At 41.8% G+C, this 23,326-nt stretch overlaps 2 protein-coding genes across 2 annotated transcripts in view; both read left to right on the top strand.

The window, feature by feature from the left end:
- cntfr (ciliary neurotrophic factor receptor) overlaps positions 1 to 11,934 on the top strand; it is a 195,071-nt gene extending 183,137 nt beyond the window's left edge. The window contains exons 8-11 of the mRNA XM_061073663.1: positions 3,502 to 3,570; positions 3,928 to 4,048; positions 9,238 to 9,364; positions 10,312 to 11,934. Coding sequence (XP_060929646.1) covers positions 3,502 to 3,570; positions 3,928 to 4,048; positions 9,238 to 9,364; position 10,312 — 318 coding nt within the window. The 3' untranslated portion in view covers positions 10,313 to 11,934. The remainder of the gene's footprint in view (positions 1 to 3,501; positions 3,571 to 3,927; positions 4,049 to 9,237; positions 9,365 to 10,311) is intronic.
- A 5,286-nt stretch (positions 11,935 to 17,220) lies between these two features.
- tmem267 (transmembrane protein 267) lies at positions 17,221 to 21,946 on the top strand. Its single transcript, XM_061075688.1, has 3 exons — positions 17,221 to 17,254; positions 18,714 to 19,178; positions 19,443 to 21,946. Exons 2-3 carry the CDS (start codon positions 18,771 to 18,773, stop codon positions 19,776 to 19,778), a joined length of 744 nt encoding a protein of 247 aa, XP_060931671.1. The 5' UTR covers positions 17,221 to 17,254; positions 18,714 to 18,770; the 3' UTR covers positions 19,779 to 21,946.
- The last annotated feature ends 1,380 nt before the right edge of the window (positions 21,947 to 23,326 follow it).

Raw genomic sequence — 23,326 nt, 5'->3', positions numbered from 1 at the left:
TTAATTGTCCTTTCCACCTCTGACCTGCTGCTTCATGGGACCATAAAATATATCAGGCCATATACGACTCATTCTTCAGATTCGAATGTTTGATGTGATTTTATTGGACGTACTGGGCCCATAGTAAGACCTCGTGTGCACGTGCGTATTTGCAGTAGATTGGATGGATTCAAACTTTATAGATCCCACTTGAAAAGTTGTTAAAGACGGCACGAGAGGAGAGGATGTGTGAAAAGTGAAGGGTCACTTCTTTTCCTCACAGTTGCTTATGCAATCCCTGAGGAATGTTCACATCTTCTCTCTCTGCCCCTCTCATTGTCTGGATTTGTGCAGAAGCTCTTGAAGTGTGTCTGCATTGTAGCTGTGTGTGTGTGTGTGTGTGTGTGTTGTGTGCATGTGTGTGATTTATTCCACCGCAAAGAGATTGAACCGTGGTTCAGGGAGCAGGCAGAAATGCATTTGGGTTTTTCACCTTGAAGGAGGTCAGGAAATCCAGGTGAGCCAGGTGGATTCTGCTCTACGTGTTCTCAGGTTCATCATCAAACATTCATGCTCACATTCCCTGTTTACACTAAACAGACATAAGGTGTTTACGCATGAGATTCTCTCCTGAGTGACGACATTTAAGGATCATTACTCTCAAAATTGTCCATTTTGTGGCCGGTCCATTTGGCTTTATCATTATCATTATCATATTATATCTGTGGTCTACTGGGTATTTACCCTGAGTCAAGGGACATGATTATGGGAACGTAAATATTTGTCACACACAATTGCAAATACACTTTTAGTGGACATGAAGACTTTTTTTTACAGCTTAAGGATCATTTGTGCTGCTTTTACAAACGAAAAGAGAAAAATCTATTTCAAATGACATAACCTTCACTGTCCTTCCCATTTACCGGGTTGTTAAGCAACTCATCCACTGGAGGTTGACACAGAATCATCACCAAACACAAGTCTCAGTCCTCCAGGTCGTGGTGGGGTCAAAGGTCGTCTGTCGGCTCTGGAAGTTCACGTCTACATATCTTAGCGTTGAGGGTTGGGCAGCTCACATGCTCGGTCTCGCAGTGTGAACTGTGGTTTCTTCTTTGGCAGTGATAGCGACAGCCTTTTCCAAAGAACATATCTTCTTCCATCTACCCCCCCACCACCACCACCACCACCACCACCACATCCCCTCATCTTTCGTCATCGCTGCCCCCCCCCCTGCTCCCTATAATACGTGATATTAAGTGCTGTTCTCGTTGCTCCCTGTTTAACCACTTGGCAACGCAGCAACACATCCATCTCTTTGGAAATGTTTATCTCTAAGCTGTTTACGCTACTTTCTCCTCCACACACACACATGTACAGTACACAGTCCGTGCACATATGCACTCTTGCCTGTACAAACACTACTTCCACTTTGGCCTCGTAAACACCAATAGCAAAGCAACAGGGGTTCACTGACATGAGTCTAAACATGCGAGTACAAAGACAAACAAATGGAGAGAGGGATATTTTCTCATAACACTTAGCAAGAAAAAATAGGAAGACGCTTGCACAGATTTACATGAACGCAGACTCGAGCTAAACTTTCACAAAACATAAACTTTGTATGCAAACACATGTGCACATTAGAGTCAGGAAGGAATGCCGATATAAGCTATGGTTGGATACGCTGGTTGTTGCACATGTAAACAGCGGAAGACACCGCACACATGTCTGTTAGCACACACATGCACGCACACTGTATACAATGTACTCGAGTACACCCGCACAGGCGCACAGCACTCAGCGGGGACATGTAACACATGCACACTCGGATGACGTTGTTATTGCATTCCGCTAATGAAATTAAGCCTGTAAATGTAGCGCTCGGTTGGAAAGATAAAGCCTGAACTTTTCCTTCCAAACAGAGGGTGAGGGCGAGGGTGGGGCCGCGGAGCAAGAGAGAGAGACGGAGAATTAGAGCAGATAAATGGAGACTGTGAAGATCAAGGCGATGTTGAAAACTGAGCGGTCAACTTTCCGGAGAGGCTGAGCGATGAGAGGGAGATTACAGGAAGAGAGCCGGGGCACAGATGCTGGGGATGTACAAGGGGGTTATTTGTCAGATCAACTGCACATTTGCACATCCTGAAGAACTGAGGAGAGAAAACCCCAGTCGGAGGTCTGGTTACAGAGAGTTGATAAAATGATGCACTGGTGTGAGGGGCTCTCCGACCAAATTGCAGACTGGAGATATCGGGAATATGTAGAAATCTAAACTTAAAACGCTGGTAGCATGTTGACGAGGAGCCCAATGTGGAGGAAAAAAGTTAAATTTGCAAAATATCTGCAGCCTTAAAAATAAATCTACATCTACCTGGTCTAAAATCAATTTTTATGTATAATTCTTTAAAATATCCAATAAGACAGTATGATGCAGTGCAGGTTCCTTCTTCTAAACATTAAATCCTCCGGATAATTCCTTGGAATTGGTTAAATTATGTTAATTTAAGTTTTTGTTGTTGTATGTTGTCTATTTTACATAATACTGTTAAATATCTACTTGTTAAAAGAAAGGATTTCAAATAACCTGCAGCTCTTGAGTCGGCCTGACTGTGTACAGTAAGTGTGTGTGTGTGTGTGTGTTTGTTGCTGCACTGACAGACTGCAGAAAGCAACACACACGTCACTAAATCATTCAATTTGACTTCAGGAGCAGAAAAAGCAGCGCCCTCCTCCCTCTTCCTATTTTTCTTTCGGTCCGTCAGACACTGGCCAAAGGCAAACAAACGCACATGCACACACACATGCACACACACCACTAACCATAAATTACAGGGCAGCAGCAAATCATTCTCTCATGCACTCCCCAGTGACTGAAACATGCAGTTCATTCTCCGCTGTGCTTTGCAAATTAAAGTCTGCACAAAAAGATTTTTTTTAATTTTGCCGTGCGTCATATTATGTTACCAAATGATGTGGCATTGATGCCAGAGTTATCTGCTGTAATCATCAATTACACTGCTGGTATTTTGCATGTGTGTGTGTGTATGTGTGCGTGCGCTGGTATGTGCCTGCGTGTGGAGGCCGCAGGGATGTGGAGGCTCAATCACTCACACAGAGAAAATGTAAAACCCAGTGAGAATAAAGCAACAGACTTGACCAATGCACAGAATAATGATGAAAGGTGTCTTGTCAATAAATTAGGTTGAATTAAACATTGTAACTCTATGGCCCGGCGGAATCTACCCACCATGAAACATTAAAGGCCTGGATTTCTATACTCAGCACATAATTTATGGGTAGAGCTCTGGTTGGAAGGACGTCCAGACCCAAAGTTGACTTAGGAACTCATAACTTCCTATTTTTACTTGGGAACTTTCAGAATTCTTGATGTTGGAAAAATTCCATATCTCTGGGGTAAAATAACACATTCAGAAATCTGTGTATGATTTCATATATGAGATCTCTATTCCTGAATAAGATTTATTAAGTTAATTCCTAACCTGCTCTCCTCCCTTTGTTTAGGTGGAGTTATCCGACAGCATCTCCCACACCATCACTGATGCCTACGCAGGGAAGGAATACATCATCCAGGTAACGTGTGCATCTCACTGCTCATGTGAACTAAAAACTGTTTTACTCACAGTAAATATAGTTAAAGCCTCATCTTTTGAAAGGATCTTATCACAACATAAAGCCTGGACTGAGGTTAGGAATTCACCAATGTTAAAAATTAGGGATTTGTGGCTCTGGGGGTAGAGCGGGTTGTCCAGTAATCAGAGGGTTTGTGGTTTGATTCCGAATAATTGGCTTCTTTCATTTACCACAATAACTACTGGTAAAATTTGCAAAAATATAGTTATTTTGACAAATCAGCGTTGTTCTGCAGATTCTTGCACATTCCACTAATTTGTGTATAAATGAATTAACCGAATATGTTGTGATCCTCAGGTGGCGGCCAAGGACACAGAGATCGGAACATGGAGCGACTGGAGCGTCGCCGTCCACGCCACGCCCTGGATCGAAGATCCTCTGCCCATCACCTCCACAACTGAAGGAGACTTTCCCACCGGTGAGTTTTAAACCCCCCCGCTAAAGCTTAAACTCTGTGTTCCTTCCCCAGGGAGAAAGTCTCAGTGGTTGAGTCAAGTACCGGAACCAGTTGACTTCAAAACAAACATCTGTGCTGCTCCAAAACAAAACCAGTCTGCTGAACTGATTCAACATGGTAATGCCTTTGTTGAGAAACATGAGAGACAGAAATAAAATAAGAAAATAAAAATGAAATTCAATTAAACAGATCTAAAAGTTTAAGGCTCGTAGCTCGGTGGGTTAAGGGCAGCGTTCAGTTCTCACAATTACACCGTGAGCAGGTTTAAAGTTTAACCGATTCACCATCTATTTTCGTTTTTAAAGTGCTCTACAAGTGATATTATTAATAATTATTATATTTATTATTGTTGTGTCTTAATTTGATGATAAACTAAATTTTGGTTTCTTATGTCGGCATCAGGGGAACATTTAGAGGAAAGTTCATACGGTTTATCCTCTGGAGATCATGACTGTATTTTCCACGAGTCACACAGCAAGTGAATTGAAGATTAATATAGAATAGAATCAGGAAGGAATATTTATTTAATGCAGTTTGCTTTTTATCAGTGTTGAAGTCCACGAGCTGTAGAATTACCATCGTGAAGAAGATAATGCTGAATCCCCGTTTAATGTTGTTCTTTGTGCTGGCGGCTGTCACACAGTAAATTTCCTGAGCCAGTTAGGTATGAAATTAAGTTCAGTTAATAACTTCCTTTATCATTAAATTGAGTACACTGTAAGCGTTTGATAGCCTTGAACTTTTATCGCAGCTTAAGTTACAAGATCCAGCCGCCTCCAGACGAATCAGCACACATCAGCCTGAGAGAAAAGACGCCATATCACGTCTCTTACTTCAATTTAAATTTGACTTACAGAATAACAACACCACACGTTCTAGTTTTTTTTGAATGCATTATAAATGATCCTTTAACATGAAGATCATTGTAGATCATTATATTCTGTGCGTGCCCTGACGCCCTCTAACACACTCAAGGACAACAACTGTCTGTGGATATTATCCAGCCGGCATCATCCCTTCAGACTGCGGCACAGATCAAAGATGGCTCGCTCGTCAAAATCCAAATTCCTCAACGCACCGATGATCCCCGAACAACAAGATGTACATTCCGAGTCTGAACGCAGCGTTGTGCACGTCTCTCCAGCCTCTGTGTGAACACTTAATGAAAGTGGACAGGTTCCATCGTGCATGTGGCTGATTGAAACTTATCTAGATTGCAGATTCATTTGCACCGTCCCCAGATGCATCCCAGGCCGGTACGATATCCAAAACTACATCATCTACTAGAAAACTGTGTATAAATATGGCCCAGTACAAAAGTGTTTTTTATGACAAACGTGTTATTGAATATTTTGGAATTCCTATACTCCAGGAAGTAACGTCAACCTGCCAAGATCTAAACTCTCTCCCAATCCCCGAGCCACATCCCTTCAGAGGACTCGGTCTGTCGAGTCCAACGTGAGGAAGCCAAACCAATCCTATTTGTGTCACAAGCTTCTCCCGCTGTTGCTCTCGCATCGCCCACCCATGAACAGTATCTAGCTCTTTAGCTCTGTGCAATGCATCCTGGGAAAGGTTGGACCTGAGAGGGATCCACCTGTGGGATGTTTTGTTGCTCAGGATTGACAGGATGCTACTTTTCAGCTGTATTTGAAGGAGTCTTTGAAATGGGACAACATGAATGTTACATTTTCAGGGCAAACCAGTGGAATACGACCCAGTGTGAAATCTTCTTTCATTTCTTTCTGTTTAAAATGTTTGGTCTGTCGGTCTGTGTCCATTGAAACTTCTCAACTCTCATGTTTTTGCGATACAACAGTGACTCCTGTTGGACGCGTGCGGCATCACACGCTGAGCGTCACCACAGTCGTCACTGAATGAGCATGTTTAGAAAAACATGTGTTACACGGTACACACAGAACATGCTGCTCTAACTCAGACATGTCTAAACAGCACCACACACACACACATGCACAGCGTCGCCCTGTGACACACACACAGACACACACAGACACACACAAACACTTGCTCGGTACACGTTGTGTTATTCTGGTTCTCAGGGACAGAACAGGAGGTTATTGGGATTCTCCTCATGCCTCCTCTCGATCCAGCTGCTGCTTCCCTGCTTCCCGTCCCTCTCTCCGTTTTCTCTTCTCTCTTTCACCCTCTTTTGCCTGAAGGTCCCTCGATCTCTCTCTCTTTCTTACTCCCTCTCTTTTCTCCCTCTCCTCCTTCCTACGTCACACTTCATCTGCTCTTCTGGCCTCCCTCCACTTTATTTACAGATGCTACTTCCTGAATGACTGATTGCATCTGTTTAGTGGGCAGCTTGTTTTTTCTCCACACTGATGTATAAAATATCTCTGTTTTATATTGTATCGCCTCGGGTCTTTAAAATAAAGGCAGTGGAGGAGTAAGAAGTTTAATCGGCCTGTTTTTATACACATTTTCAATTTGTCAAAAAAGCTGAGAGCAAAAGCCAGATTTGATGGAAAAGCAGAAAAAAAACAAGTATTTACTTAAAACTATTCACAAGAAATGCAAATTTGGGTTGTGAATCAACTAATTATTTAATTTGCACCCACTGGTCTGTCAATCTACATGAGGCTGAATCACATCTCCAGGGAAACGAGGAAAATATCTGATTACCTGTCGATGACTGGACCAATAAACACAAAAGGTTCAGTCAGGGACAACTCAGCTTGTTAACATCTACACCCTGACCAATATATCCTGTCCACTCAGCCGAAAAGGAAATTAAATGGCTCATTATTGTGTATTGTGCCGTCTGAACACACATTTACACTTTCTCCATTTCCTTTCTTCTCTTTCTGTCCACTTGCCTCTGCCTTGTTTCCTCCACCTCCCTTGTTACTGTTCATTTGTGTCCATGAGGTGACGCACGCTTCGTGAAGAAGAGGAGACAGTTTCACTTCAGTTTGGGTTCTGTCCGGTGACGCTCAGCCAGTGGACCATCACCTAGCAACCACATTCAGGAAGTGAAGAGCAGATCGTCTGCAGCTTTAAAAAGTTGCAACCATCTCTGTTTCTTTTCCTCTAAAAAGACACAACCTAAAGCACTAAACTTGTAAAAGATGCATCACTTATTTCATCCTTCACGTCCAGAAATATTTATAAAATGTAATGCTGCATTAATCTTGCATTATGTAATGCAAGATTATGTGAATGCAAGTGTTGAATAAGCAGCCACCGCTTCCAAAGAATAGGAACAGGAAATCGAATTTTTACATATCAAGCTGCAAAGTGGCCAGTGGGCAGATGTGGCTCAGGAGATAGAGTGTGTCGTCCACTTAGCATAAGGTCGGTGGTTTGATCCCCGGCTCCTCAGTCTGTGTCCTTGGGCATGATTCAGAACCCTGAATGATGCCAGCAGAAATATAAATTGTATAAAGAACTTTGATTTGATCGATAAGCGTAGAAAAGCTATAAAACTTAACATTTAGGCGATGTTGTTTTCAGGATCCAGGTACAATCCAGGTGCTTTGACTCCTGTGATAAACCAATATCTTACAACTCCACCTTGTTCTTCAGCGTCCACACACGTGTCTCCCTCACTTTGTTTCGCCACCCCGTCCTCGACCAGCTGGTTACATCAACACACCTCCCACAACAGTCTCTCCTCGCCGCCGTCACGTCATTTCTGCATAAGATTTATTTTCCTCACCACTCAGAAGCACAATGTTTGGCTGCGGGCTGGAAGTTTTGCACTGAACGCCGTCTCTCTCTCTCTCTCTCTCTCTATTTCACACCTGGCTGCTTCTTCCTAATATCTCCCGACTCCCCCCCCCCCGACGCAGCACAACAGTCATTAATTGGAAGAAGAGGGAAATCATATTCTCTCTCCAGTTAGAGAAAGAAATGCTCTGGGTTCTAAACCAAGCAGCAAACAGTGCACATGAGTTAATATGTATTGTGCCGCCTGCAGCTGTAGCAGTTGCCGCGTTTTGGAAAACGTTAAAACCATTAAACTGTGATATTTTTATTTGTCACGCCGTGTAAAAACCAAAGTGAATCTCTAAAAACCTGGTTATTCACAGGAATTTTACCACACGTTGGTGTTTTTGCCACAAACTTTTTAATTGTGCCGACTGGAAAATGCAGGAGAGTGAAATCATAACTCTTTTCTATTTTTTTTTTATGTAAATATAGTCAATCAATTTAACAGCTCAACTTTGAGTCCAAGCAGGAAATGTGCAAGTAACAGAGGCTTAAAATGTGCACATTACTTTGGTAGGAATTAACATCTGTGACTCATATTCTAGAAAAGAAATATCAATAAGTCAATACACAGCTAATGTTTAGACGAAGTATTTGAAGTATTTGACCTTCACATCTTGCCAAATGAAAAAAAGAACATGTAATAAACACATAAATAAACTGTATTGATTATTATTTACTCTTAAATCTGTCACCGAATAATGACGTCATCGTACATTATGGGAATTTTGGCATCACTGATGGTACAGAGGATAAAATAACATTCACGAGATTGGGACGGACAGATGGACGACAGCATAAAACGTTAAAAATCCTTATTTCTGTGACCTGAATGTGAAACCAGTCTCAGTATGGGCTGTAAAATCCAGATCTACAGTATCAGGGGAGTGTAGAAGGATACGTTTTCATTGTGTGTATAAATCTGTTTCCCTAACGATTTATTAACTTCCATGTTCCCCATTTTATTCCCCATCTATTCATCTCCTGCTCTTCACCTCAGGGTTTTTACCTCATCCTGCGCTTTGCTATCTGTTCTCTCCGTCTCCATATATTATCTGTTTCTCTCTCTCTCTCTCCCCCCCCCCTCCTTCACTTTCTCCTCAGCTTCACTGTGAGTGAGATTTCTTCTTCCTCTGTCCAGTTCACTTCATAACTGCCTTGACAAGTCCCGTATTGATTGAGCTTGCAGATTAGAATTGATTTGGTTCTGTACTGTATTTTCTTTTTCTGTTTGCTTCTTCCTGGTAGTTTAAGCGTTTTTCAGTGTCCATTCATCACAATGATGTTCGGGGGAAGATTTACCAAAGGACAAATTAGAACGAGGGTTTAGTCGAGTTTTGGAGTTGATTTAAAAAATATGCCCAGCAAATATTGTTGTGTTTTCTCATTGGTATTATTTTTCTTTTTTCCAGAGACCAAGACATCTCCCATCCCATCTTCCAACGCACCACATAAGGCTGAACCTCCAGTGGGAAGAGCTGCCAGGCTCCTCACGTTCTTCTCCCCTCTGCTGTTAGGAATGCTGCTGCTGCTCATGTGGTGAGAGACGCACACAAACACACACACACACACACACACACACACCTCTTGTAATGAGTCGACAACCCCTCATCTTGGGATTGATCTTGGAACTTCAGTCACATATCTGCAGGTCGATGCAGGTCTACTGATGTCAGGAGCAATAACAATTGGGTTCGTTTTATGACCCAGGTGAGAGGGGGGGTTGGGGGTGTCAGTGGGGGGAGGGGGTCTTCATGCTTCTCTGCCGAACCCCTACTGGGACTGAAGTGAAATTCAAAGCAGTCCCATTTCATTCATTTGAAAGTAGACGTAGATACAACCGGTGCTGAGATTGTGAAAGTCGTGCTCGGCTGTTGTGTTGACGATGAAGGGAAACAGGAAATGGCTTTTGCCGTAGCGACACCTTTAACCACGGGACATATAAACGTGGCCGCACCTTGGAGACAGAGGCAGCTGATGGGTGGAACCAGTGGAGGGTGAAGCGAGTCCGGTGGATAAATCTGTCAGGTGCACTTCACACATGGTGGAAGGAGAACGACAGATTTATGATTTGTTTTCGTAATGTGGGTCCACAGCGTTTATTTTAAAATGTGAACACACACCGAAGGCAGAAAGAGGGAAACAGGGAGACGAACACACAGCCAGCGAAGGTGGAAAGGAACAAATACTTTGCGAGAGTAAAATGTTTGGTATTTCAAAGTAAGGCTACTTTATACTCCACAACAAAGTTAGCTACAGTCGCTTTTAGGTTTCAGGTTCTGGTTTTACACATAAATTACTCTAACACCGTCTTTACAGGGGGTCTTCTACATGTTTTACATAACCTGAGGGAAACCTTTGTATCTCCTATAAACACTTCTAAAGGGAGGGGTTTATCCAGTTCGTTGCAATCTGCAAACACTCCACCAGAGGTCACTAAATCCTCCTCTAACCTTCCTAATTTGTGCCTCTGTCTCTTTCTCCAGATTCAAACGTCTTATTCCAGAAGGGAGACGGGAAGTCAGAGGAGGAGGATGAAGAGGAGGAGGAGGAAGAGGAGGCGGCTGGTCTTTTTTCTATTTTGCACATGTTTCGAGGATTCAGTGCATTGATCGTTTCTGTCCATCACACACTCACTCACCAAGGTTACACAGACGTGAAATCAGACAATGATAATGCGACTCCGCATTTTTGGGATTAAATGGTGACAAGGAAGATCTTCAGAGGAGCTTCTGAAAGTGACATCATCATCATCACCATCATCATCATCAACAGCAGCAACAACAGGAGCAGCAACAAGCACCACATCAGCACCAATAGTCTTATATTGCCCCCTGGTGGCTGTGATGGGCCACAGCAGACTGACTGAGGGAATCTCCTCTTCAGAGCAAGAAAATCAACTCCAGGAAGAGAACAAAACCTTTTTCTGTTCTTTTTTTTTGTTCTTTTTATTGATCGATCGATTGATTTAGTCTTAATTTTAACCCTCCGCTAAAATCGTAGCGCTGCACAGACAAACACACACACATATATCGAGCCTGTGTGTTTGTGTGTATAGTTCCCACAGCAGTCCCCATACAGCTAAACCATCATGCCAAAGACTCAACTTCACCCCCAACTAGACGGCTCCCAAACGATTCATCGAGCTTCCTGAAGCCTGTGCCTGCCTTCGTCATGGGTTCAACACCCCACAAAATTGAATGCATGTGTGTGTGATTGTGTGATTGTTTGTGAGTGCGTGTGTGTCCTGCATTAAACGGTACAGGAATCAAACTTTGGGATGAATCGGAGGAACCCTGCAGCTCCTGTTTGTATAAACCAACCATTAAACAAAGACGCCACAAAACTAGCCTAAACTCAATCAGACTCTGAATCTGTTCGCCCCCCCGACGGCCGAGTCAGGAGCGGCGGCGGGTCGTTTTTTCCGATACGAGGACTAACACTCTGAAAATTTCGGTATCTGTAGTCCAGCTTGTTTAGACGATTAGCTTTACATTCTGCTTTCAGCGCCTGGCGACGAGGACCTGGATTGTAAAACAAAACGAATTAAGTGGATTTGAGACTGAACAATTCTTTTATTTCTTTCCCCGACACATTTTTTTGTTTTGGATTTCGACTTCGTAACGACGGCGACAAAGTGAAGCATTAAGAACGAGCTGCGTTGGTTTTTTCCATTCTGCTCTGTGCTGTAAAATACAATATCTCAAAAATACTGTTTGCTTTCCCGATTCTGACGCCTTTACAAGAGTCTCTTTGCAGTTTACATTTCAGTAGCCAATATCACCAGTTTATATTATGTTATTCAAAGGAATATTGATGTGTTTTATTGTATTTTTTTGATTTTATGGACAAATAATAAAAACACACATATAGGACTTTAGTTTTTTTTTCTTTTTTCAGACATTCATAATGGCTTAATTCTCCTTGATCCTATTTTGTAAACTATGATATGTAACTTTAACATTGAACAAAAAGTTTATTATTTAATAATAATAATAATGTATGTATTAGCAGTAGAATGTCGTAACCTGTACCTGGGGTCTTTTTTATAGATGTATATACAATGACAGGTTTCAACCATTAAATGTGACCATTTCACAATGAATGACGACACCGAGGCCTCGTGCTCATTTTGCCTTTTTCAAACACAAAGTATCAGAACCTGATTTTTTTACGAGATGGAGGTGAGGTGGGAGGAAATAAATCAACCTTTAAACACAGCCCAGATCATATTTCAGTGTAATAACAGAGTTGATGCATCTTAGCTCTGACAGCCATAAACAAACAACACCTCATTTCAAGTTTTACAGATCAATACTCGTGACAACAACATTTTCTCTCAATTTGGCTGCTGGGCCAAAGTGTATTTACAGTTTCAGATTTATTAAATTGGTGTTTCATAGGTCATCGGTTTCTATCTTGACATTTAAAATGTATCTTTCAGTTGGTTTTGTCACCGCTGAGGATTTGTGGCCTTTATTATTTTATAAAGTTTTTATAACCTTATGCTCGTGTTGTGCAATAATGGTTAGGAGTGATACCATAAGCTGGTGTGCCTTTAGAGGTTCAATACATTTTTCTTATCAAAATAAAATATAAAACATTAATATTTAAAATATTAATATTAAATCATAACTTTAGTTTGTTTAAGTTATCGCGGGGCACCACCCTTCACAGAAGACAAACGATAGCCGATTTATTGTTTAAGATCAGTCTCATTTAGATCTAGTTCACTTAGAAATCTTAATATTTACTACTACATAATATGTAATGAACAGTTAAGGTTGAGAGTTCTTGACAGTGTAACAGTTGGAAAAATTAACTTATGCGACATTAATGAAAGGACAAGTTGAAAAGAAAACATTTATTATGGACATAATAAAGTATCAAAAACACAAGTTACTAACAAAATGTACTAACTAACAAAATAATAAGGTGTAGAGATGCGGTCTGTGAAAATGCTAATCAGATAATGGAGGAGAGTCTGCGTAGAGCATAACTCACATTAACTTTCATTTAGCTTGTAACTACAATAACACCACATATATCAAACTTTTCAACGCCATGCAGAATCGAATAAACAGTCTTGCTTAGTCTAGTGAAGTTATTAAGAAGAAGAAGAAGAAGATACACTTTATTTATCCCACACACATGCACAAACATGCACAGACACACTCATGCAATGGGGAAATTAGTCCTCTGCATTTATCCCATCTGGTATGATCTTTGGACAGACACACAGAGCAGAGCAGTGAGCAGCCATGTACGGCGCCCGGGGAGCAGATGTTGGGGGAGTAAGGTGCCTTGCTCAGGGGCACTAGACAGGGTAGGGAGAATAGTCTTTTGATCTTTTGGACATATCCAGGTTCGTCTTTATGTTGTTATTCTATCCAGGTAAGTTTTTGTTGAAAATCCGTGGAGTCGAACCAGCATAGAACAAGAGACCTCTTTCTGCCACTAGTCCAAGTTTCTGCCACTAGTCCACCGCCTCTCCCCATTAAGCACAGTATGTTACCAGTCCTTGAACAGGGAGAAAGTTGCTGTGCGGTTGGCTATTTCAGGATATCGAATTACTGCTAGGAGTTTGGTAGAGCTTGAAGGGCGAGGAGATTTCCTTGAGAAGGTGAGCTGGAAAACTGCACCTTTGCGCTCCTCTCGTAGAGTTGGATGCGAAGAGAAGATGCCCGGCAGGAGCAGTCAGGCCCCCGCTAGGTGATGCAGGAGAGGAGAGGCTGAAGAGCCTGATGTCCTCAGTGGTGGTCAGTGGAGAAAGAGGAAGAGTTTGGGGAGGCCTTGGTCTTTTATAGAGCTGATTGCCCCCAGGTCATGGGACCAGAGTGACCAATTGGAGTTGACCCCGGTGGCTTTTCACACTTATCTGTGACTTTGCTGAAACAAAAGGAACCTGTAGCCTCCTGGGAGATTGAGTTATTTGACCTTCTCAGGACAAAGGGAACACGTTGCACTCTGGGAGATTGAGTTCGCTCCAGCACATGCGGCTTTCTCAAGACAAAGAAACATGGGCTTTCAGGTTTTGTCCACACATTTAGGCCGAAAAGGAGGCCTGAAGTTGCACAAAAACATTGCCCAAAACTGGATATGTGTTTTAGATGCATCATGTTGAGCTCGCTCATAACGGCTGTTTGTTAAAGAAAGATGAAACCAGTTGCATCCTCTTCATCGGTGGAAACAACAATCTGAGCGAAGACTTCAAAGTCAAACTTATGACGCTCTCTCACTTTATTTCTTTGACTGTGTTTTGATGGTTTCTGTGGAGCTCGTCTCCGCCACAGAAAACACTGAAGCTCCTGAAACACATCGTCAGCTGATGGTCGACACTTTGGTGGAACAAGGACTCATGAAAGTATCGACCCCGGCTGTTCTGACACGCCCTCTAACAAAGGTTACACATATGCAGACGAATGATAATCACCTGACAAGGTAGATTATGAATCATTGCTTGCTGAATGGGCACTGCAGGATGTGAGGCAAAGGGAAATCAGGTGTGTGGTCTGTAGCCTCCGGTCACCAGCAGCCAGGCCCACCTGCTTGTGGCCAGTTTATCATTTTCCATTCTGACATCATGAAGTACCGGCTGGTTGGACACAGCTGATGTCAAAGCCTCCTCCATCTTACCTCTATGAAAACCACATTTAAAATAAAAGTGGAGACAACTTCTGTGATAGAAAGTGACTCAACATAAAACTGAACGCTTTTATTCTGTCTGACTCTTTTACAATCATTTGCTGCGAGAAGTTAATTTAGTTACTATGATGTTAAAACTGCCAAAACAACAGATTGAAGTAAAACTATAACTGAATCCACATTAACCATAAATCTTTTCAGACTCTTACAATAACAACGGATATATTCAACAGAAAAATGGGAGGAGAATGGAATGGGCCAGATTTCCTTTTTGACCTTTCTCTCTCTCTCCCTCTCTCTCTCTCTCTCTCTCTCTCTCTCTCTCTCTCTCTCTCTCTCTCTCTCTCTCTCTCTCTCTCTCTCTGTCGCTCTCTCTCTCTGTCTCCCTCCCCCCCTCAATACTCTCTCTCTCCAGCTCTTGTTCTTTCATTACTCTGACGAGCGATCCCAAGACCCAGGACGAGTCAATACACCATCTAACAGCTGTCAGCCCGACTCCTGCGTGTAGCTCCTGGTGTGGGTGTTTCATTCATTACTTTTTCCTCCTTTCTTTTTCTTTTTCCTTTTAGATTGTGGCGTCTATGTGGCGTCTAACCCAATTAATATTTATAATGACGGAGCATGACGTGAAGAAAGGGGGTGAAGAGGAGGACGGCTCTGTTATTGTTCTCTTGTTTTTGTGTTTGAGAACCCAGAAATCTCATTTTCTGGGTTTAATGAAAACAAGTTAATAGGTGACGATTTAAAAATGTTCACCTCAACTGAGCTTTAATTAAACGGCAGCGGAAATGTTCAGACACGCTTTCTTTGTGAGCAGACACAATGTGATCCGCATTAACCTCCTGTGTGTGTGTGTGTGTGTGTGTGTGTGTGTGTGTGTGTGTGTGTGTGTGTGTCTCATCCAGGGCCTGTCAGTTCTAACAGCCCTGCTCTGCTCTAATGACTGGTTTGACCTTTCACTGATAACTGGATGAATGACACAATCTCTGCTTCCCGGCTTTTCGCTTTCTCCCCAGCGTACCGCCTTTCTCTCTCTCTCTCGCTCTCCATCGTTTATGTCCTGTTTTCACGTGCTCCCTTCATCCCCCTCATCCGTTCAGGGGCCTAAGACCCCGAAGATCTGCTTCATAGCTTCATGTTGGGCCTCTCCCAGTGACAGACCCATCTCTCTGTTCATTATTGATCTTACATTATGAGTTTTCTCATATCTACAACAATTATACTGTTTTTTTTATTCCCTGCTCTGGCCATTGTTTCACCAATTCATTTTGTCATACCATTTCAATGGAATCAATAAGCTCCAGCAGCTCATTAGTCACTTGAGCTTTTACTTTTGGCAGTGATGTGTTGTTTACGTTTAAAAACATAATAATTTCCTAATTTGTCTTTTCATTTGTGTTTCATGGCTACTAACGAGTCATTCTGATTATCCCTTTGAGTTTTACATATTTTTCACCAATGCCAGAAAACCACAGTGAAGATAAACCTTCAGACCCATGATTTTATTAACTCATGCAACTTTTTCTTATTTTTAATCGTCGGTCACAGCTGTAAACTTCTGCACAAATGTCATAGAAAAATTAAGTTCCTGGCTGTGGCCACTGGAGGGCAGCAGAGACTGTGCACTGTCTGTGGTGCTGAAACGTTCGAACGCAGTTATTGTCAAAGTGTCTGTCCATGGTGCTGAATTATTCAAACTTATCCCACTTCTCTAAAGTCATTTCCCACAAATCAATGAAGTCCACAAGTCATTATTCTGATTACTACTCTGCAGTTTGCTCTTGTTGACGATTCCTCACCGTCTCAGGGAAGCTCTCTTATCTGTGTCAGCTCTCAAAGGCCCAACAGCCTTATTTACATCTACTTAATTTTCAACAGGGTTTTTCTGTCAGTAGTTGTGGTGATGCTTCTACAAGATTTTAACTCATCAGGATTAGATATCTATTCTCATCTGAAGTACAGTATATCAGATTCATTTAATTAGGCCAAATCTCTTTTGCAATGCATGAGGCTACACTGGTGCATGTACACATTCTGTATAAACTGAGAAAGGTGTAATTAAAGGTTCGGTGTGTAAGTTTTAGGTGAAACGGATCTATTGAATAGATTGTTGTTTCTTTGGCCCTAGAGTTTGTTCAAACTATTCATCTTTTGAGGTTTTAGGACAACTGAAGGTTCCCACAGGTTCTCTTCCATGTTTGGAAGGAGAGGGTGAGGTGAGAGGTATTCAGCTGCAATATGACACTTCACCACTAGATATCTACTAGGTATACACACAAAAACTAATTTAAAAACTAACACATGCTGAAAACCGGCCTCTCTCCCACTCAGGCTGTTTTTTACCTATTTGATTTTGTGGAATATTATTCTCAGAAGGGAATTCCTCATTTTTAATTACAAAAATGTTTCCAGTTTCCTTAACTCAAGACTTACAATCCTCTGCACGTCTGTTTTTCTGCCTGTTTGCACTTTAATTGGAAAAAATTTAACAACTGTTACACACACAGTGCAGTAACTACATGCAGTTAATTGAATGTATTTGACTTTCTTGTAGTAAGTTCTCTCTACCTTTCTTCTATTGTAACTGAACTCTAGCACTGTTGACCCTGTGTTAACTTGCACATAACAAATGAAACATGAAACTGAAATTCACTGTTTCTTAGTTGTTGCTACTCCCGGCTGTTCCTCTCTTGACCTGAGGGTGGCAGCAAAGCCTTCCTCCGTTAACCCTGACACAAAACACCAGAGAAGAAGTGTGGGCGACAGCGGATGCAGGGAGATGTGGTGAGTGTCTTTGTGTTTATTCATAAAAAACACAACAACACGATAATTAACCAGAAAACAGTTTAATAACGTGATTTAACGTAACGTGACGCGCGTCGTGCAATGGAATATATCGGTGTTAGCTTAGCTAGCTGCTAATTAGCTGCTGTCCGCCAACACAAAGCAGCAGAAGCAGCAGCATCTGTCACTGCTAGCCGGCTAGCTTTGAGCTAGCCGTTAGCCTCATCTGTCACTGCTAGCCGGTTAGCTCTGAGCTAGCCGTTAGCCTCATCTGTCACTGCTAGCCGGTTAGCCGGTTAGCTTTGAGCTAACTGTTAGCCCCATTGATGCTGGTGTTTTTTTGAAGATGATGATTGATAAAGAATAATGAATGACATTAAAACGGCGCTAACCCCAGTTAGCATGCTAACGTTCACCAGCAGCTGTGAGCAGGTGCAGAATTATAAACTAGAAGCTACTTCCTGTTTCATACTGAGGATCTAGAACGTTTGTTCCTGCAGGAGATGGAGGACTTGTTGTGGATTCAGATGTCACATGACTCTGTCCTACATTTCACAGTGTTGCGTGAGAAACAGAATCTGATTTAACTTCATCTGTAGATTCACACCATGAAAACACTGTGTCCGCTCCATCAGGTTAAACAAGGAGTCAACCAGCTGCATCTTTAACCTCCAGACCAGAAATAAATCCATCTATCTATCTATCCACATATCTATCTATCTATACATCTATCTATCTATCTATCTATCTATCTATCTATCTATCTATCTATCTATCTATCTATCTATCTATCTATATATATACATCTCTATCCATCTATCTATCTATCTATCTATCTAAACATCTATACATATATCTTTATATCTATCTATCTATACATCTATACATATGTCTATCTATCTATCTATCTATCTATCTATCTATCTATCTATCTATCTATCTATCTATCTATCTATCTATCTATCTATCTATCTATCTATCTATCTATCCACATATATATCTATCTATCTATCTCTATCCATCCATCTCTCTATCTCTCTATCTATCTATATCCTCTCTTCCATTTATCTTGATTCTTATAATTCATTAGAATGACACCATCGTGGAAGTGATTTATTTCCTCTCATCTCAGACCTGATGTAAAAATGCCTCCTTTCCTTCATGGTGTAATTTACTGCCCTCCTGTGGCTGCACGTGTCTAATATCTGTAGAAGATGTGTCGCAATTTATGTACTTCTATACCCACTTGATAGTTTGAGTGCATTACAATCTGGATTTCGCTCAAACTGTCAAGGTGAGAGTAAAAGAGGATGAATGATTCTCACCCTCAACAATCGCCATCTTGGCCTCACAGCAGAATGGATCTCTGACCACTTCTTGTCAAATGTGTGAATATGGAGGCAGAGGAAAGATGGTGATGCCGTCATTAATCCCTCTCCTTCCTTCCTTCCTCCTCTAGTCTACCTGAATCTTTTTGACCGTCAGTGGCGATTGGCCCCCCCAGCCGTCTGTCAACATGCAAGGATTCTACTCCAAGCTGGACTCCTCCCCCTCCTCGTCCCCCCTGCTGGGCCTGGGCCTGAGGGGCGAAGGGGCTCCTGTCCCCCTCAGCCTGGCTGTGGAGACAGAGAAAGCTCAGGCCCTCCTACAGACTTTCAGCTCCGCCTCCCTGCTGGCGTCTGCGGGACTCGGGATGTTCTGCGTGGTGGCCGACCACGCCCTCCAGATGTCGGTCATCCAAAACCACCTGTGGCTGCGCGCCGCCCTGGACAACGCCACACACGGGTTGGTGGGCCTGTGGTCGTGGGCGGTTGTTATCGGACTGAGGAAAAAGAGCGATCTGTACGAGGTGCTTCTGGCTGGTCTCCTGGCGTCCATCATAGACCTGGACCACTTCTACATGGCTGGATCCCTGTCACTCAAGGTAAGAGCGCCACCTTTAATCAAGGTTGTTTATCCAATGTGTTTTTTACATTTGAAATCTTTTACCGAATAAGTGCCAGAAGAAATGTGATGGAAATCAAGCAAAGTTTTGATAGTTATTTGACATTTTCTTACATTCTGCAGAACTCATCCAATAAATGGTTTGAAGTATTGATATTTGTATATATTGAGGGTTGATTTCCTCGGACCAAAGAACAAGTTTCAAAGTATTCACAGCTGATTCCTTCTCCCTGTCTCCTTCCAGGCTGCCGTGTCTCTCCCTCAGCGTCCTCCCCTCCACTGCTCCTCTCTCATCCCCGTGCTCTGTCTCTCCCTCCGCTTCCTCATGTGGATCGGACGCCTCAAAGACGCTTGGTGCTCCCTGCCGTGGATGATTTTCATCTCCATGGCGACGCACCACGTCCGGGATGCCGTGCGCCACGGGCTGTGGTTGTGTCCCTTCGGCCACACGGCACCGATCCCCTACTGGCTGTACATCAGCACCACGGCCACGCTCCCCCACCTGTGTTCGGTGCTCATGTATCTGACGGGAACCAGGGATTTGATCTCCACCAAACACGGGGTGGCCATTGACGTTTAGAGGCCACTGACTCACCAGTGGCGTCTGGTGCTGATCCCGTGTGGATAGAAATGTGAGAAACAACTTTTACTTACTTGAAATAACTGGAGGATGTTCGTGACTTAAGTTTCGTGGAAATTGTATTTGAAAGATTTTTGCTGGAAGGACAAATCAATCTTTTTCTGATTTATTTGCTGGATGAAGAAACGGTTGCTGTGAGATGAAGAAGAAAAAGATTGGAACAAATTAGCTTTTCAAAATCAGGTGTCAATCACGTTTTACTTTTTTCTCTGCTGCTCTTCAGTAACTGTCTCTGACCTTTTAAAGCTTTGACTCATCGTTCAGCAGAGACTTGTCGATGGCTGCTCGTCTTCACCAACACGAGGGACTCGAACCTACAAGTGTTCACATCACGTCTCATGCCCCTGAACTCTTCACACCTTCACTACCACGAGCCGCCCTCGTCCTTACTCCAGGAAAATTCAACCAAAGGTCAACCACAGGTCAACCACAGGCTGCTGGACACCGGCACGTGTTGTCAGCAGTGTCACTCTCACCACATTTACTCCACTGTGCTTAGAAACTTCTTCGTCTGCCATAGCAGTCAAAGTCAATATACTTTAAAAGAACATTTAATAACCACCACAAAACAACAACAATCATCTGTGACTTTCACTTAATCTCCGATCGAGCTTTAACAGGAGCCAGTTTCTGCAGCTCTGAGTTGCAGCAGCGGTTTTCAGTGCCAAACTTTTGAGATGGACGATGATTGTGGAGTTTCTTGACCTTGTGGTTACTCCTTGTTTGTTTATGATGTTTACAGCATCTTGACCTTAGCTTTGTTTGATTTGGCTGGAAACACACGTCCTCATTCCCAGGGAGAGGAGGGAGAATTATTTCACTTATAAGATGCTCTGTTGAAGATGCTGTACATTTCTTTCTGGATTATTACTTTGTAAAACAATTCTTTGTCCACTTTTAAACAGGAAGCTCCATCATAGTTCTATGTGAATCTACGGATTTGGCTCAGTTGCTGCAACAAAAGTGAAACTATGACAAATTATTTCGGAAGCTCTTAAGTTAATTTAAAGTTCAACTCGGCAGATTCTTGTGTAATTATAATAAACATTCAAGGGAGTAACCTTTACAATACTGTGTTCATTGAAAGTAATATCTACATATTACATGTTAACTTGCTGTATGTGACCTGTTGCTATTTTCTTCTTATGCTACTGTACTTAAATGATAATGTACAGTAGAGTCGACATGTTGGAATTCTTAATTGGCTTTTCAGTGATGAGGGATGTCATTCATAAATATTATAAATCACTAAGACACAGCTGAAATCATCACACACTCTTATAGCTGTAGACTGATCACACACATACACACACATTCTTAAACAGTATTGTTAATACTGCTTTTTAATTGGTACAAAATATTTAATCCAGTGTATTTAATGGGTTTTAGAGGCTTGTACTATTGAATGTACATGATTGAATTGAAATATAAAATGGCCAATTTTTTTTCCAACTGAAACTGATTTTAGTTTTATGTTGAAAACTTCTCAAATCTGAGACGTAACAATTTTTCAAATTCCATCAGATTTGGTTCTTTTCTTGTGAAGCTGTTGTAGTGGTGCTTTTTGTTCGCTAGGTGGCGGCAGTGAGCTGTAGTGATTCTCGATTACTTTCACTTTTGATAACTCAATATATTTTCTCTCTGTGGAGTCTGTGCTCAGAGTCGTGAAATGAGATAGAAATGGTACATGAGATTCAGTTAAGAATCTTTATTTATATATTTTGTTGTTTGGGTGTTTTATAGGTTTTCTTTTCTTATTTTTTCGCACTTTAATCTTTATTTAAATTATGTTCCGATTTATTTTAATTATCGTTTTACAGTGGAATTATGCAAACACAGTTCAAAGCAGAAGTTAGTGACATTTTATTAAATCTTTCACCATCTTTAGCTCTGCTGAACAGAACGGACATGGAAGCTGTGGTCTCACCTTCACTTGTGTCATTCGCTGTCAAACACAATCTCATTCTCTGCTGCTTATTTTTTACCACGTGACCTTCATTGATGCAATATTACGTTGGATTTTGCACATTTTATGTTATTTATTTGTCGTTGGGTTTTTTCCAGTTTTGTTTTTCATCTGGAGAAAATGTGAATAGCTTGGAAGTTTTCACGCAGTGTTCTTTTTATCTCAATAAAATCTATCATGTATATAATCTGTGGGTTTACATTAATACACGTGGCACATTCACACAGTGGATTTAAACTGGTATAATGAATGAAAATGAGACTTTCAATCAGGTTTCTACTAGTAAATGTTTTTGCTATAAGTTGAAAAGATGCTGAAGTGTAATAATTCTTTTCACCAACATAAACAAACAGTTATTGGCCGGAAATGATGAATAAAACAAAAAACAACTGTTTAAATCTAAATTTACATTTTAAAGGACTTTGTAAAATGTAAGTTTAGGTTTATTACTTAAGATGTTTGCTCTCTCCAGCCCCACCTCACCCTGCACAGAACAATAACATATTCTTATCAGTTTGTAAAGAACATGAAGTTCAAGCAACAGTGATAAGCTGCCTGAGTCATTGTGATGACAGGCTGTTTATCTTATTCTTCGTCTGTGTGTGTGTGTTATGTTTAAAAGAAGAAGAAACTTTTCAGTGAGGAAGTTCAAGTTGAATTCATAAGCAACAAGTGCAGTTTTTATCTACATGAAAAAAAAAATCCAGATTCATTTTAAATTCACTGTGACCTTTGACCTTCGAGCACTGAAAGCAAATCACGTCATCTTCAAGTCCAAGTGATGACCGAGTCTGTTTGGTGTCAAACACAAGGCCAAAATCATGTTTTCTGAGGCCCCCTTGACCTTTGACCAGCAAAATCTAACCAGTGAGTCCAAGTAAATACTTGTACCTAATTTGAAAGTACCAGAATTGAATCTACACGTACAGACACTAAGTAAATGTCCATAACTAATCCGCTTTTGTTTGTCTGGATGTTTTCTCCACTGTTATCCAGCAAAAGAAGCAGCCAAAGATACGTCAGTGAAGATGTCCTCGTCTACAAAGACACAGAAGTCGTCCAACTGAGAGAACAGCCGAGGACCCTGGACTTCATTAGCTGAACCCTGCATGACAACATGTTTGCAATATGGGAAGTGGAGCCCCGAATGCCGCAGCAATTTTCAACCAGTTGTACGTCTTAAAGGCCTCTTTCACAAAGACAACAAAAGGCAGCTTGAGCATTTGGGATTCATCAGAAACCGTCACAGTCAGATAATGGAAACTCTCCAGGAAGACGCTGCTACAAGAAGCGACGTCCTCCAGGCGAAATGTGGTCAATTCTTGAAAGATCCCAACGATGTGACAGAGACACGAGGGAGCGTCTCCATCAATGGCTCATTTGTTCCGAGGCTACTTGCACCATTGTTTTAAATGTTCTGGACACCAGACAGTTGACATTACAACCGATGCCACAGACAGAGGAAGACGCAGGAAAGCTGAGATTCATCAGATACAAAAAAATAAAGCCCAGAAGTTACAAG

This window comes from Limanda limanda, chromosome 1 (genome assembly GCF_963576545.1).
Source record: "Limanda limanda chromosome 1, fLimLim1.1, whole genome shotgun sequence".
Classification (NCBI taxonomy): Eukaryota; Metazoa; Chordata; class Actinopteri; order Pleuronectiformes; family Pleuronectidae; genus Limanda; species Limanda limanda.
Note: the sequence above shows the minus strand (reverse complement) of the source record. Positions and strands in the feature narration are given on the sequence as shown.

What these genes read in the sequence shown, in the direction of transcription:
- tmem267 (XM_061075688.1), top strand. Translation starts at nt 18,771, where the DNA reads ATGCAAGGATTCTACTCCAAGCTGGACTCCTCCCCCTCCTCGTCCCCC. An exon ending in CTGGATCCCTGTCACTCAAG is followed by an intron (nt 19,179 to 19,442) that starts GTAAGAGCGCCA and finishes GTCTCCTTCCAG; the next exon opens with GCTGCCGTGTCTCTCCCTCA.